We start from the raw sequence: 17,004 nt of genomic DNA, 5'->3' as shown, positions 1-17,004 counted from the left end.
AGCATTAAAATCAAGACGATACACCACCCTTTTATCACTGGCTGATTAAAATGATTAAAACTCTTCCAAATTACTGTGTTATTGACTTCATCTAATCTGATGATCTAGAAGATGTCTAGATATACATAAAACAGGAATATGAATATCAACTTTCACACATTCCTTTATTTTAATGACATTAAAATAAACATTTTTAATATAATTGTTTAATGAATGAATCGGGCCCACTTCAAGATGACTTAGAAGACAAAACAAGCATTGGTCAGCTAAAAATCAACTAAAACAACGAATGCTTTATGATTTGAATGATTTTAATACACCCTTGTCACTGAAGAACCAGGAAAAAGCTGCATGCGTGACCAAACATCACTGCAAAAGTATGATTTGTAGAGCAGGAAAAGCAGTGTAAACTAATCAGATCTTACTGCTCATCATCATATCCAAAATACAACCCCTGAACACATCAATAAAAGTTTTAAACCATTGTGTCAAATGACCAATAAAATACCTAAAAACACATCAAAATGAATATTAATATAACATGAAGAGAACAATTTGAACATTTATGCATTTTAAAGAGGCTGGTCATAAAATGAAAATCTAAATTTCCTTGATCTTCACACATTAATCTTCAGTAAAAACATACTGTTTCACACCTCGAAGTGGACTACTGAGAATCAGGAATCAGAATCAGTTCATGACATGACATGAGAGCATTTCTCACATTTATGTATTTTAATTACATTTATAAAAACATTTTCTATATCATTTTTGTTTTATCCGCAAACATCAAAGAGTGTCTCAAGATGACTTAAAATAATTCAAACATTAAAATCAATGTAAATTCAGAATATCTTTTTCTTAAGTGTCACATACAGCAGTGATTCTCTCAGGAGCAGCTGAGGAGGACGTGGATGCAAACATCCCTGAGATCAGCGATCATCGGTGTGTCATGACTGACAGAGACGTGAACTGAATCTGAATCATGTAAAGGCAGTGACTGTCTGAGCGACTGTAGGAATGAGAGAGCACTACTGTGATACATGAACACTGCCCGTCTAACTCTAATGACCTTATGAAACTGATGTTTGTGTTAGCAGACCACAGAAATGATACTACCTCTCATCACATTTGTCCTAAAACCAAAACACATTCTCGTCTCAGGACAAGTTTGATGAACTTTTTTGATCCATCTCAAAGGCTGACTTCTGTATTTAGAAATAATTCAAATTGTCTTCACATTACAAATATCAACGTTTATTTCAAAGAAAAACAGCAGTCACATTTTTCACAAAAAGGTTTTAAATGTCAACATTTGTTAGGTTTTAAAGTAAGAAGCCATGACTAATGTGAATGTAAGCCTTGGACACTTTGTGCTGGTCAGACCTGTCTGAACATGTTCAGATGTGAATGTAATGAACTGCACTGCTGCTTGTCCTGCAGAAGGAGAGCTTCATCTGTGAAGATCACTGAGACAGACACCAGCTGTTAGAAGTGAACTGGCCATCGTTTGAGCTCAGATGATCCCTGTGTGTTACACTCCTCCACAGATCCCTCCACGTCCTCTTCATTACATCAATTCACTGGTCAGGATCGCTTGAATACAGGGTCAGGCTTGAGCTCGAGACTCAACCTGGTCAGATCTGGTTCCTAAAGCCTGTTTCACTCTCACAAAGATGAGTAAACGACCAGTCACAAGTTTCTGAAGAGCAACATTTGTGATGTTTTTAAGGAAGTCTCTTCTGCTCACCAAGTCTGCATTTATTTGATCCAAAATACAGCATAAACAGTAACATTTTGAAATATTTTTACCATTTAAAAACTATTATATTTGAAAATGTAATTTATTCCTGTGATTTCAAAACCTTTGACTGGTAACTGTTATAGTGTGCCAAGCTTTGTAGATGGTTATTGTTTGACGCACCGTGTCTGTTAGTCAGTATCGTAGCAGATCTCAGGCTGATGTTCACGTCAGTGCTCTTGAAAGGCGTACGGTTGCTCTGTGGCTAAACGTCAGTGTGTTCCAGCAGTAGTTTCCCGGTCGAAGCACGACTGGGCTGTTTCAGGCTGTGGTCTCCTGTCTCTGACTCCGCTCCTCCTCTCGGCTCATCAGGTCTTCAGCCAGCAGGCCGATCCTCAGGGTCAGGTCGTCCAGTTTGGGCTGGATGACGGCGAAGTCTTGTTTGATGGAGAAGACCTTGGGCTTGAGGTCGCTGGCGAAGGTGGCGGTCTTCAGCAGCTTGGCCTGTCCGCTCTCCAGTGCCAGGATGCGCTCGGACAGGTCACGGTGAGCGGCTGAGAGCTGGTGAACGAGTGCGCTGACCTGATCCAGCCGCTGGCTGCTCTTCTCCGCTGAGCTCCTCAGAGCCGCGACCCGGTCGATGCTGCCGGCCAGTAGATCACCGATGCGCCTGACCATCAGCTTCTCCGTCTGGGCCACCTTCTCCTCCAGAGCCTGTGTTTGGTTGAGCAGCAGCTCCACCTCTCCCTCCAGCCCAGCCATGCGCCGCACGTCCGTACGGATGGAGGCCAGTCTGGAGGTCACCTCGCTGGAGTCCTGCTGCTCCACACTCTCCACGGCCTGAGCCAGAGCGCTCAGGTTCAGCTGGAGCTGCTGTCGCTGACCCGCGAGACTGGAGAAGCGCTCCTGCAGCCGAGCCACCTCCACCTCCAGAGCCTCCATCTGAGACACGGCCGGAGCGGACAACAGCACACACTACACAAGAGAGCACACCAGAGACTTCAGTCACACACAGGTCTGATGATGCTCCTACGAGGAGTACGCAATAACAAACACTGAGATCATGAACAGAGATGTTATCAGACTCATCAAGATGACATGAGATCACCTCCAACATCAGGTCCTGGGCTCATATTCACAAACTATTCAATCTATGCACCCCTGAATAGAAGTAAACTTGTTAAACTAAGAGTTTCCTCTTCAAACCGGTTTTACTTTTACTTACTAAGGAGAAACGATGGGGTTGAGCTCTGTCAGACATTTAAATATTGCAGAGCGAGGTGTCCAATAAAGATGAAGGACTGAATCTGAAACGCGTGTCTGATGAGGTATATTAATCTGTTTACATGTCATACAGTGCAGGTATTAATTACCCAGCACAAAATAGAGCTCTGATAATCTGAAAAAGGCTGTTCGAGGGAAGCAGAAATTCAATGGAACATTTTATCCATCAAGTATTACATAGATCATGAAAAGTGGATGATTATAACAGAATAAAGCCAGACGTGCATGTGGACCATATCTAAGTGACCAAAATAACAAACATTTATCAATAACGATAATTAGATGGTATCAGTTAATGTGCTGATATCTCAAGGGCTACAGTGGAGAGCTGACTATGTTATGCAAAAATGTTCATATTCTGCATATTCACAAAGCAGTGATAGAAATTAATCTTAATAAGTTTAAATAGATTTTTACCTTGTATGGGCATTTTTCTAATATGTATATATTTATTAAAATGATACATTTCATCAGTCAGTTAGAATAATAAGTCATTTGGGCTGTTACTAAACAAATGAAATCAGTATGAACCATAAATTCATCTTTGCGGTCCAGAAGAAACACAGAAGCTGCATCTGAAGAGGCACATTGATGTGTTTACACTGTTTAATGCAGAACATGAATGCATTTAACCTGCAGTTACAAATGCAGGAATAATGTTTTGATCTTTTAAATGGAAAACATTGAATACTGATATTTGAGATGATAAAAAAATAAAAGATACTTTAAATGAAGTTAAACCGCCAGCAGGTGGCAGCAAGTCACTGTTAATAAGTGAGTCACTGTGACTTAACCGAATCATTTAAACGGTTGCGAAACAAGAAATCAAAAATCATGTTGATCAAAGACACAAAACAGTGCTATGGCCTTGGTCAGGATTATTATTTTGTGAAATAAAGCAGTATTTACTTAGTTACCAAAAAAAAAACCCAAAGATATCGCAGACTAAATGTATCACACATCCCTTGTGGTTCAATACAATTTGTTACAACACAAAAGTGACTGATCTTTTAAAGGCAAAAAAAAAAAAAAATAAAACAACTGTGGCTGACCTGTTAGAAAAAAAAAATAAATAAATATACATTTACATTCAGCCAGTAAACAGGGTGTTAGAAGGATTTAGAAGCAGAAAAGTGAAGTTTAGTGGATTGAACCACCTACACCAATTCTTCATTGACAGATTGTAAAAGAAGTTGCCCATTTTTATAGCCATTTTCATGTAAAGGTAGAGGTAGTGTTTTCACAGTGAAATCGTGTTTAAAAAACAATTCATCTGTTTAAATGTGTATAATTCAGCCATGAAGACTTTTGTACATTTTTATATTAATTTGAGCAATATGGGTTTGGGCCATTACGTTGTAAAACTGGATATGACTTTACTCTTGTCCATTGTTTACTTCCTGTTTTGATGGCGTGACCCAGGCTCCAGCAGACATGCCAAACATCACCAACATGACATTAGTTGAACTGAACCTGTAATACTCCTGAGATAACACGGTACATTCAGTCCTTCAGCTGCACGTCCGGTCAGGCCTGTCAGTAGTGTTACTGTCGTAAAGTTCATAATAAATAAGAACAAAAAACATGTAGTATTCAAGTACTTTTAAAAAGTAAGTACTTCTACTCTTTCACTTAAGTGAACAGCTTGAATCTTTAAAGCGTTGACTCGTAGCAGAGTAATATTAGTCTGTCCTTCCACTCAAGTAACGGAGTGTGTCTAGAGAACAGTTCAGGTGTGGTGTGGTGTGCTCCTGAGCCGCTCCTCGGCGCTCTGCACCTGCACCTGCAGCTCCTCCAGCCTCCTGTAGGTGGTGCTGAGCTGCGCGCGGACCCGGAGCATGGAGCGCACGGCCTCGTCTGCGGCGTGGAGGTGTGTGTGGTGAGGTGCGCGGGTGTCCAGCCGCTGCCGGAGCTCCAGACCCTGCTCCTCCAGACGCTGCAGCTGCTCCTGGAGCCGTGAGACTCTGCGCTCGCTCCACTGCAGCTGATCGCTCACGTGTCCCGCGTCCTCGTCCTCGCTGCGCACCAGCGCCCGTGTGTTCCTCCCCACCCCGTCCTGCACCTCCTGCAGCCGCTCGCTCAGCTCCCGCAGCAGCGCCTCCACCGTGTTCACCTGCTCCGTCACGTGAGAGTGTGCGGCTCGCGAGCGCCTCTTCAGCTGCTCCAGCTCCTCGCTCAGGGCTCTCCGCCGCGCCTCCGTCACGCGGCGCACACGCTCCTCCAGGGTGTGAAGGAGGACCGCAGACGCCTGCTGCTCCACCTGCAGCGCGGCCGAGGTGTTGAGGGTGGAGCTGACGGCGTGCTTCAGCGTGGAGCAGGAGGAGGAGGAGGTCTGCAGCTGCGTTCACAACACACCACATCAGCTGAGAGTGATCTGATCTACTAGTGCACCACTGCTGCATGAACACACACAGGAAACAGCATGCAACCAAAACGTGTGAGCACTGGCACACTACACTGACCTCGCTCAGTAAATAACACCCGCTTATCATTCTTTTCCATTTTATTTTAGGATTTTGATTTATTTACACCTTCTTGTCAAGTTTGAGGTGATTGTTTTTGAAAGTAGTCTCAGTAACACTCAGCCACATTAATGCATTAATTATACCTTGTAATGCATTGCATGTAGGCCTGGGCAAAAAAAAATACATTTTTTTCGATTAATTTTTTTTGTTCAATTTGATGTCGATTCTCAAAAGCCAAATTGATCGTTTCCAGTATTTATTGATTTGAAAGAAGATCTGATTAATCTGAATCTTTTCATTAGTCTTCTCCACTAGATGTCACCCTCTTATTTTACAACAGAAGGCCTGTCACTCATTTAGTGCTTCTCATGGCGGAGATACTGTTGACAAGAACCAAGAACAAAACCTGATGTAATAATGAATATACTGTGGGGCTGCTCCTACACTTAAAAGCTTTTGATTGATCATGGCTTTACAGAGATATTCTCCTGGATAAAAAGTTACCTCAGAGACAGAGATCAGTTTGTACTAATAAATGGTGTTAAACCAGATTTTTTAAAAAAGTTACTTGTGGTGTTACATGTTATTATGTAACTCTTTATCTTGTATCATCGAATCTAGTGAAAAAGCGACGTACATCGGTTAAATATGTATAAAGGGTAAAATGTGTTCATATTTTTACTTTCTTAAAATACCTTGTTTTCTATTTAAATATATTCATGTAATTTATTCCTATAATTTTAAAGCGTTAATTATCTTCAGCGTGATGAACATGATGATCTTCAGAAATCATTCTTATATTCTGATTGGCTGCTCAAAAAACATTTATTATTATTATTAATAATAATTACAAATTAATTAAACTGACTCCGAGCTTTTGAATGATATTAGTGTATAATGTTACAAAAGCTTTTTATTTCAGATAAATGCTGATCTTTGGATCTTTCTATTCAATGAATCCTGAAAAAATATAGTCAAGTGTTTTAAATATTGATGAAAATGATAATAATAATACACGTAAATAACCATATTCTTCTGATTTCTGAAGAACACTGAAGACTGGAGGAATGAAGCTGGATACACAGCTGCACATCACAGAAATACATTACACTTTAACAGACATCCACACAGAAAACTGATGTTTAAATTATTAAAATACTTCAAAACCGCAGAGTTTTAGCTGTATTGTGGATCAGTGCAGGCTTGGGGAGCAGAACAGACTTCTTTAAAAACATAAAAAACAATCATTTATGAAACTATGTAATGCAGTACTCCTTCATAATTCATTACACACAGGTCTAAAGGCTGTAAGAGTTAGAGAAGTCTCTTCTGCGTTTATTTGATCAAAATACAGCAGAAACAGTGAAATCTAACGATGTAATTTAATTTGCTTTTGAACTGAAAAATGAAATGAGATAAAGTATATTGTGCAGAAGGAACTCGTGTGGTGTTCATCAATCACTCGTTCACACGAGCAGCCCATAAATATGAAGAGCTACGAGAGGAGACTTCACTATTTGAATGAAGTGTGTATTAAATGTAAAAAGAGGGAGGTTATGATTGATTTAGATCAGTGGATTGGTGAATGGCTGACTGAACAAGACTCAAATACACTTTGCTTATGATGAATATGTCAATTAAACATGTGATGGTATTCAGTGATGAGATATATCACAGTAATTAATATGCACGACATTGTTATCGTGGGGACTTCTAAATACAGCTAATAATTATATATGACAAATCATTCTGAATTTGGAAGGCATTTTAACAATAGTATTCCCATCAACTGGTCAAACTGCTGCTTGAAAGACTCTGATGTGAACAAGCACGCATGAGAAGCACATGAGGAACACGTGAGGGACGCGCCGAATGAAGCACGTTCACTCCCTGACAGCAGATGGCGCTAAACTGCAGAGAATCTCCTTTCCCTGGAAACCCCACATATAAAGCAGCTGCTACTTTCTGAAGCATAGTTAAATGGCCATTCAGATTTGTGTTTTCTATGGTGTTCATCACAGAGCCAAATACTTACATATTTAGACTCAATAGGCTATTTACAATATTTTCAAACTTGTGTTTTCATTTTAATCTGGATGCTCTAGATATCCTTTGAAAGTGTTTTGATTCTTAATTGTTAATTCACACTTTACATTAGGACTTCATTAGTTAACATCAGTTAATGTATTAGTTAAACTACCAGTGAAAAATTATTTATAACGTTATATATAACATTCATTAATCTTAGGTATTCCAATATTTAATAACATGTTGATAAAATGTAAAGTTGCAGCTGTATTATTTAATGAGCTAACATGAACTAAGACTTGTATTTTTTAATAAAGATGAATAACTTCTGTAGCAAATGTAGCTTTTGCTCATTGTGAATGTTACTGTATTAACTAATGAGGTCTTATTGTAAAGTGATACCTATGGGTCTTTATAGTTCTTGCACCTTAATCTGTGCAAAACTTTTTATTTTTTTCTGTAGTGCTTTATTGTATTTAAATGTGCAGTTATTTTGTTATAAAAAGTTATTTAAGCTGTTATACTCTATAATGACCACCTTTGGAAACTATATTATTACCATGATAACAGGAAAATGTTATAACAAAATATCTCTAATGTCAATTTATCAATAAAAAGTTTGTTTTATTTGTGGGGCTTACAGTAAAAAGAGGTTTAAAGTATCTGAAGACAGAAATAAAGATATATAAATCTCTCAGCTTATGTTAGAAATTGCTTTGTATTCAAGGCACAAAGATGTTTTTAACACTTTCTACTTAATTTCATTACTTGTCATTTTTTAGATTCTTTCAAATGTTTTTTGTCTATAGTTAAATAAATGAACCTGCACTAATCACAGTCTGAACATGGTACAGTATCTGTAGTAAAACTGGTCATACAAACGATAATCAATGCGCCAAAATACATGGTTACTACGATTACACTACATTAATACCATGGTTCATTTTCGTAAGGGTGCAAATACAGCTGTTAAGCCCCGTTAATAACTATAGCGATAAAGATAAAGGTATAAAATATATATATGAGCGGACGATATCGTCTGTTATTCCGCGGGCACGCGCATCTGAGCTCGTGGCAGCAGGGCGGATTCTGATTGGCTGTTAATGTTTGTTTCGTTCATCAGCTGGAGATAACTCCTGAAGACACCGTTACAGCTGTGGTTCACTAATACTGTATTATATATCTTGATCTGATGTACACACCTCTCGCGAGAGTCCAGCCATGTGTTCTCGCAGCTCGTGGAGGCTGCGGCTCTCCTCACTCAAACGCTCGTGTTTGAGGATGATTTCTGCGAGCTTGGCGTCCTGCTGAACGTGCAGCCTGTGGAGAGAGCCGAGAGCACACTTTACAGCTCCGAGAGGGGTTAATGAGGAGAGTGAGCGCACTTTACAGCTCAGAGAGGGACACTCACCATGTGCTGAAAAGCGACACTGAGAGACACACGAGAGCGACGCACAGCTTCACATCGGGACTGAAGCGGGAGGAGGATCTCTCCTCAGAGCCACTCTTCTTCTCCCCGCTCGGCTGCTTCATCACACTCTTCTGTCGCTGCCTCGCGCCGCTCGCCTGCATCATTCACCAGACTCGAGGAAAACACTGAGAAGAACAGATCAAGAGACTCGAAAACACAACACATCTGTGGAAACTTTGTAGTTTTTCTCTCGTCTCGTCGGAGGCTGAAACCGCCACGCAGTCGTTTCGCCGATAGCCAATCAGAGCAGACGCGCGGACTGACGTAACGGAGTGGGCGGGGTTTAGACGAGTCCAAATAATAATTATGATGTTTAACTCTAATGTTTATGATAATTTCAGTGTCTATTAAGTGTAACTGTTTCGCTACTAATAGTTTTTATTGAAACGGCACATGCAGCGTTGTCACATGCACATGTTGCTTTTCTCAGCGCTGGTCAGAACTGACCAATCACAGCTGCGTGTGTCTTTTCGATGGGGGTTTAACAGTTTTCAGGGGATTATTTATATATGTGTATCAGAAATGAATGATAAGTAATATATTGAAACGATTATAGTTTCTGGTAAACAAAAATCGGTAATAAGTCAAACTCTGAGATTTTAATTTTTATATGTCATTAGAATATCTATGAGATTTAAATTTACAACTATTCTCATGATCTCCATTAGTTTGTTTTCTTGCATTATGACAGATTATAGCACACAGCTCATTTTCTCACCAAGTCTGATCTTTATTGAGTTAAACAGTTCACCACAATCAGCATCAGTTTAATGACCCCTCACACTCATAAAGGACAGAACAAGAGAAACACAGACTCCATGAACAAACACAGATGAGGCAGTAGGATGAAGAACGACTGTCAGGGTTGTAGTGTGTGAAACCAGCCGCTCATCTTCTTCATCTTCATCATCACACATACAATGCTACATTACACTTCATATAAAGCTCTTTAATGTTCATATAAACCAGTTTGTCCCCTAGTGATCAAACGACGACTCTTTCAGTCAGAACTCAAGCTGCTACTCTGAGTGAATGATGCTCTCAGACTCATGTGCTGTAGTGATCCTGCAGGGAGTGAACACAGCGTCCAGAGCTCGTCCACACAGATGAATGGGTGCAGGACTGACCTGTATGGAGGACATGACCTCCCGGCCACCGAGTGGACGCCGCTGCTCAGCTGTGTCATGTCTGGCACGGCCGGCCGAACCTTGCTCAGGCTGTAGGACACTGCTGACACACAACACACAGTGTTACACGCAGGCAAATTTTCCAGCTGCGCTCGAACCTCATACTGCAAGCAGAAAACATCTCACAATACCTTCTAATGTATGATCATCTTATCGATCCAGCGGTTCAGTAACAGCTCTGCGTGTGCAGCAGCACTAATATTTATTTAAAGACATTAAAGACTTTTGAAGTTTTCACAGCCTTTTCACTATTCTAGTCTTTCTGTTCCCAAATTTAAGACCTCTTGAAATCATGATTAAGACTTTCTTGTACAAATTAAGAGTTTAATGGCCTTTAGTTTGATGCGACTGACTTTAGGGAACCGCGTGGGAGCCCTGAACACTGGTGTTTCTCAGCGGCGTCTGTCTGACGTGTCACCTCGGAGTGGTCCTGCTGCCCGAACATGTCTGATGAAATAGCTCTGGCATCGCCGAACTTCCTCTGAGCATCATCAGAGACGGCCTGCGGCTCCTTCCTCCTCACAAACCCTGCCCACACTCACGTCTCACTGGTCAAAACAAACCCCGCCACATTTTAACATTCCAGCAGAATAAAGCAAAATTAAACAAAGTTAGTTAAGTTAGAATATTTCTGGCCATTATTGAGAGACCCCTTCTTGAATCAGGATACTACGCTGAGTGCTGTTTGATTGCATGACTAAAACACTTAACTGTTTGGTACAATTTATTCAGCCCTTTCACTTATTCAGCAGAAGACACACACACACACACACACACGTGTGTTAACTGACCTGCATCCGCTGAAGCCCATGCAGATCCGCTCCGCCTGCTCCTTACCCTCCAGACTCTGGTAAACACGGCTTAGAGACCACAGTCTGCACACACAGACACACACACACAGGTCGAGCAGACACCCGTGAGGACTGACCTGCAGGTCTCTCTCTCTATCTCTCACTGGGGCTCAGTGCTACTGGTCTGTGAGCTCCTCTCCTCCTGCAGTCTGTCTACGGCCGGAGACACTGAAGCTCTGACTGCTGACCTTCTGAGCGACCAGACCCACCTGATTCAGGACACAGACCACACACACACACGCCGAGCTCAAAACTGCACTCAAGACAAACATCATTACAGATACTGAACTCAACACACTACCAAATCATCTCAGATCACCTCCATGAAGTAGGAGGTATTGAAGTATTCCATCTTAATTATTAATTACTAAAAAAATGTAATACACTTTTCACTGTAGAAATGATAGCATTTTGGGGAAGTTGACATCTAACAATTTAAAGTACTACCCTTGCCTCACCATAAAACTATATTTTCTATGAAATAATAATAAAGGATCGTGACAATCTAATAAGTCTATATTTTAAGAATTGATTTTTTAAAATGTACTTCACATTAGGGAAGGAGTGTGAGAGTGTAAGTTTACCTGCTGAATGAGTGAAATGGTGTAAAGTTTACTTGCTGAAGGAGTGTAATGGTGTAAAGTTTACCTGATGAAGGAAAGTGTGAGAGTGTAAAGTTTAACTGCTGAAGGTGTGTAATGGTGTAAAGTTTACCTGATGAAGGAGTGTGAGTGTAAAGTTTCCCTGACGAAGGAGTGTGAGAGTGTAAAGTTTCCCTGACGAAGGAGTGTCAGAGTGTAATGTTTACCTGACGAAGTTCCATAAAGTTCACCTGACGAAGGAGTGTGAGAGTGTAATGTTTACCTGACGAAGGAGTGTGAGAGTGTAAAGTTTACCTGACAAAGGAGTGTGAGAGTGTAATGTTTACCTGACGAAGGAGTGTGAGAGTGTAATGTTTACCTGACGAAGGAGTGTGAGAGTGTAATGTTTACCTGACGAAGGAGTGTGAGGGTGTAAAGTTTACCTGACAAAGGAGTGTGAGAGTGTAATGTTTATCTGACGGAGTGTGAGAGTGTAAAGTTTACCTGACGAAGGACAGTGTAATGGTGTAAAGTTTACCTGACGAAGGAGTGTGAGAGTGTAAAGTTTACCTGACGAAGGACAGTGTAATGGTGTAAAGTTTACCTGACGAAGGAGTGTGAGAGTGTAAAGTTTACCTGACGAAGGAGTGTGAGAGTGTAAAGTTTACCTGACGAAGGAGTGTGAGAGTGTAATGTTTATCTGACGGAGTGTGAGAGTGTAAAGTTTACCTGACAAAGGAGTGTGAGAGTGTAATGTTTACCTGATGAAGGAGTGTGAGAGTGTAATGTTTACCGGACGAAGGAGTGTGAGAGTGTAAAGTTTACCGGACGAAGGACAGTGTAATGGTGTAAAGTTTACCTGACAAAGGACAGTGTAATGGTGTAAAGTTTACCTGACGAAGGACAGTGTAATGGTGTAAAGTTTACCTGACGAAGGACAGTGTAATGGTGTAAAGTTTACCTGACGAAGGAGTGTGAGAGTGCAAAGTTTATCTGACGAAGGAGTGTGTGAGTGTAATGTTTACCTGACGAAGGAGTGTGAGAGTGTAATGTTTACCTGACGAAGGAGTGTGAGAGTGTAAAGTTCACCTGACGAAGGAGTGTGAGAGTGTAAAGTTTACCTGACGAAGGAGTGCGAGTGTAAAGTTGACCTGACGAAGGAGTGCGAGTGTAAAGTTGACCTGACGAAGGAGTGTGAGAGTGTAATGTTTACCTGATGAAGGAGTGTAAGAGTGTAATGTTTACCTGACGAAGGAGTGTGAGAGTGTAAAGTTTACCTGATGAAGGAGTGTGAGAGTGTAATGTTTACCTGACGAAGGAGTGTGAGAGTGTAAAGTTTACCTGACGAAGGAGTGTGAGAGTGTAATGTTTACCTGATGAAGGAGTGTAAGAGTGTAATGTTTACCTGACAAAGTTCATAAAGTTCAAGTGTAATGTTTACCTGACGAAGGAGTGTGAGAGTGTAAAGTTTACCGGACAAAGGACAGTGTAATGGTGTAAAGTTTACCTGACGAAGGACAGTGTAATGGTGTAAAGTTTACCTGACGAAGGACAGTGTAATGGTGTAAAGTTTACCTGAAGAAGGAGTGTGAGAGTGCAAAGTTTATCTGACGAAGGAGTGTGAGAGTGCAAAGTTTATCTGACGAAGGAGTGTGAGAGTGCAAAGTTTATCTGACGAAGGAGTGTGAGAGTGTAATGTTTACCTGACGAAGGAGTGTGAGAGTGTAATGTTTACCTGACGAAGTTCCATAAAGTTCACCTGACGAAGGAGTGTGAGAGTGTTATGTTTACCTGACGAAGGAGTGTGAGAGTGTAAAGTTCACCTGACGAAGGAGTGCGAGAGTGTAAAGTTTACCTGACGAAGGAGTGCGAGTGTAAAGTTTACCTGACGAAGGAGTGCGAGTGTAAAGTTTACCTGACGAAGGAGTGTGAGAGTGTAATGTTTACCTGATGAAGGAGTGTAAGAGTGTAATGTTTACCTGACAAAGTTCATAAAGTTCAAGTGTAATGTTTACCTGACGAAGGAGTGTGAGAGTGTAATGTTTACCTGACGAAGGAGTGTGAGAGTGTAATGTTTACCTGACGAAGTTCCATAAAGTTCACCTGACGAAGGAGTGTGAGAGTGTTATGTTTACCTGACGAAGGAGTGTGAGAGTGTAAAGTTCACCTGACGAAGGAGTGCGAGAGTGTAAAGTTTACCTGACGAAGGAGTGCGAGTGTAAAGTTTACCTGACGAAGGAGTGCGAGTGTAAAGTTTACCTGACGAAGGAGTGTGAGAGTGTAATGTTTACCTGATGAAGGAGTGTAAGAGTGTAATGTTTACCTGACAAAGTTCATAAAGTTCAAGTGTAATGTTTACCTGACGAAGGAGTGTGAGAGTGTAATGTTTACCTGACGAAGGAGTGTGAGAGTGTAAAGTTTACCTGACGAAGGAGTGTGAGAGTGTAAAGTTTACCTGACGAAGGAGTGTGAGTGTAATGTTTACCTGATGAAGGAGTGTAAGAGTGTAATGTTTACCTGACAAAGTTCATAAAGTTCAAGTGTAATGTTTACCTGACGAAGGAGTGTGAGAGTGTAATGTTTACCTAACGAAGGAGTGTGAGAGTGTAAAGTTTACCTGACGAAGGAGTGTGAGAGTGTAATGTTTATCTGACGGAGTGTGAGAGTGTAAAGTTTACCTGACAAAGGAGTGTGAGAGTGTAATGTTTACCTGACGAAGGAGTGTGAGAGTGTAATGTTTACCGGACGAAGGAGTGTGAGAGTGTAAAGTTTACCTGACGAAGGACAGTGTAATGGTGTAAAGTTTACCTGACGAAGGATAGTGTAATGGTGTAAAGTTTACCTGACGAAGGAGTGTGAGAGTGTAAAGTTTATCTGACGAAGGAGTGTGAGAGTGCAAAGTTTACCTGACGAAGGAGTGTGAGTGTAATGTTTACCTGACGAAGGAGTGTGAGAGTGTAAAGTTTACCTGACGAAGGAGTGTGAGAGTGTAAAGTTTACCTGACGAAGGAGTGTGAGGGTGTAATGTTTACCTGACGAAGGAGTGTGAGAGTGTAAAGTTTACCTGACGAAGGAGTGTGTGAGTGTAATGTTTACCTGACGGAGTGTGAGAGTGTAAAGTTTACCTGACGAAGGAGTGTGAGAGTGTAATGTTTACCGGATGAAGGAGTGTGAGAGTGTAATGTTTACTGGACGAAGGAGTGTGAGAGTGTAATGTTTATCTGAAGGAGTGTGAGAGTGTAATATTTACCTGACGAAGGAGTGTGAGAGTGTAAAGTTTACCTGACGAAGGAGTGTGAGAGTGTAAAGTTTACCTGACGAAGGAGTGTGAGTGTAATGTTTACCTGACGAAGGAGTGTGAGAGTGTAATATTTACCTGACGAAGGAGTGTGAGAGTGTAAAGTTTACCTGACGAAGGAGTGTGAGAGTGTAAAGTTTACCTGACGAAGGAGTGTGAGAGTGCAAAGTTTATCTGACGAAGGAGTGTGAGAGTGTAATGTTTACCTGACGAAGGAGTGTGAGAGTGTAAAGTTTACCTGACGAAGGAGTGTGAGAGTGTAATGTTTACCGGACGAAGGAGTGTGAGAGTGTAATATTTACCTGACGAAGGAGTGTGAGAGTGTAAAGTTTACCTGACGAAGGAGTGTGAGTGTAATGTTTACCTGACGAAGGAGTGTGAGAGTGTAATATTTACCTGACGAAGGAGTGTGAGAGTGTAAAGTTTACCTGACGAAGGAGTGTGAGAGTGTAAAGTTTACCTGACGAAGGAGTGTGAGAGTGCAAAGTTTATCTGACGAAGGAGTGTGAGAGTGTAATGTTTACCTGACGAAGGAGTGTGAGAGTGTAAAGTTTATCTGACGAAGGAGTGTGAGAGTGTAATGTTTACCTGACGAAGGAGTGTGAGAGTGTAAAGTTTACCTGACGAAGGAGTGTGAGAGTGTAATGTTTATCTGACGGAGTGTGAGTGTGTAAAGTTTACCTGACAAAGGAGTGTGAGAGTGTAATATTTACCTGACGAAGGAGTGTGAGAGTGTAAAGTTTACCTGACGAAGGAGTGTGAGTGTAATGTTTACCTGACGAAGGAGTGTGAGAGTGTAAAGTTTACCTGATGAAGGACAGTGTAATGGTGAAAGTTTACCTGATGAAGGACAGGTGAACTCCCAGTGAGCGGTGTGTCCCTGAGCAGTCAATGCAGAGAAAGACACCATGTGTGACGCTGCCCAGCTGGGGTTCTTCACAGAGCAGTCAAAACACACCTGACAATATAGCTAATAATTACAACCCATGTCAATACAACACCATATTGCCTGCCTTCAAATTACCTTATAATTAATCAGATCTACAGACAAAAACATTTCAACAGTCACACATTTTAACACGCATTGTTTCTAACTCTTATTTTTTTTCCACTTTAATAGTTTTTGCTCTGTTCTGTACAATTACAAAACATGTTATTATTAAAGTTGGGAAACATTCGCAGGAAAATGCAAACTCGGTGTGAATCAGGACATCTGTTTTGAGGAATAAAGCTCGTTTAATAATATCAATGATGAAGGATTCGTGCTAAAACAGCAGCTTCACCTGCCATATGTTTACATAAATATATGACGTGTCAAAAACTCAGAAACAGCGCGCTCTCGGTCTGTGGGGCTCGGACTCACCTTGTTCGTGGGGACAGACCGCATGCGCCTCAGGATGGCGGTGATGTCATGTTTACTGCTGCGGGAAACTAAACTCAACGTGAGGAAAGTCTGCAAACACTCCCGCGGCTGCGCTCGTCCTCCTGCGGTGACGTCACGCACACGGAGGGCGCTGATTGGCGGAAAACACGCTCACGCTGAGCTACAGCTGGACAAACCAACAGGATGCATTTAAATACTTTCATTTTTTGTTGTATCTATGTGGCTCAATGACGAGACCATTTCAGTTAATAATTAAATTATAAGTTAAGGCTCTATCCTAAGGTTTTAAACTTTTGTGAAAATTGCAAAATATGGGTGTAAAAAAAATCGTCATTCAGCATAACAGATACATGTACAATGAAACATCCTTATTCTGACTTTATAAGAGAACAAGAAAACACTAAATTTGATTATATATATATAGATAGAGAGAGAGAGAGAGAGAGAGAGAGAGAGATATGTATATACATACACGTGCAGATTTATAATTCAGAAATTTTTTTGTATATAATATAACCAATATAAATGTAAAATATATTTAAAACAGAAAATAATTCAAGCAATGGAAAAGGTGATCACAAAGTTTTTTTTTATGGGTAAAATCAAATGTTTTGATATTTATATATAATAAAAATAAATCAAAACAGCAGCAAGGTACAATGCATGAATCATTTTTATTTATTTGTTGTATATCAATTATATGTATATTTAATA

The 17,004-nt window shown here is 40.7% G+C and overlaps 2 protein-coding genes across 8 annotated transcripts in view; one reads left to right on the top strand and one right to left on the bottom strand.

The window, feature by feature from the left end:
• The window catches only part of LOC113066531 (gastrula zinc finger protein XlCGF57.1-like), a 1,043,158-nt gene that overhangs the window by 101,773 nt on the left and 924,381 nt on the right, over positions 1-17,004 (top strand). The window lies entirely within an intron of this gene.
• On the bottom strand, positions 146-16,660 carry ikbip (IKBKB interacting protein). Of its 7 annotated transcripts, XM_026238867.1 has the most exons (7): positions 16,270-16,660; positions 15,747-15,864; positions 10,968-11,236; positions 10,595-10,724; positions 8,930-10,216; positions 8,721-8,838; positions 3,717-5,421 (listed from the first exon to the last, which is right to left on the bottom strand). In XM_026238867.1, exons 5-7 carry the CDS (start codon positions 9,091-9,093, stop codon positions 4,708-4,710), a joined length of 996 nt encoding a protein of 331 aa, XP_026094652.1. In that variant the 5' UTR covers positions 9,094-10,216; positions 10,595-10,724; positions 10,968-11,236; positions 15,747-15,864; positions 16,270-16,660; the 3' UTR covers positions 3,717-4,707. The 7 variants fall into 7 exon arrangements, with proteins under 7 accessions (XP_026094678.1, XP_026094652.1, XP_026094646.1 ...); XM_026238893.1 differs by lacking the exon at positions 3,717-5,421 and adding an exon at positions 146-2,716 and having other exon boundaries at positions 8,930-10,724; positions 16,270-16,600; XM_026238861.1 differs by having other exon boundaries at positions 8,930-10,724; positions 15,747-15,876.

The sequence above is a fragment of the Carassius auratus genome, chromosome 4 (assembly GCF_003368295.1).
Source record: "Carassius auratus strain Wakin chromosome 4, ASM336829v1, whole genome shotgun sequence".
NCBI classification, from domain to species: domain Eukaryota; kingdom Metazoa; phylum Chordata; class Actinopteri; order Cypriniformes; family Cyprinidae; genus Carassius; species Carassius auratus.
The sequence above is the reverse complement of the archived record's forward strand: the minus strand, read 5'-3'. Positions and strand labels throughout refer to the sequence as shown.

Coding starts and splice junctions, on each gene's coding strand:
- ikbip (XM_026238861.1), bottom strand. CDS start 9,093: ATGATGCAGGCGAGCGGCGCGAGGCAGCGACAGAAGAGTGTGATGAAG. Junction 8,839..8,929: donor GTGTCGCTTTTCAGCACATG/GTGAGTGTCCCT, acceptor CTCTCTCCACAG/GCTGCACGTTCAGCAGGACG. Junction 5,422..8,720: donor TGGCTGGACTCTCGCGAGAG/GTGTGTACATCA, acceptor GTGTTCATGCAG/CAGTGGTGCACTAGTAGATC.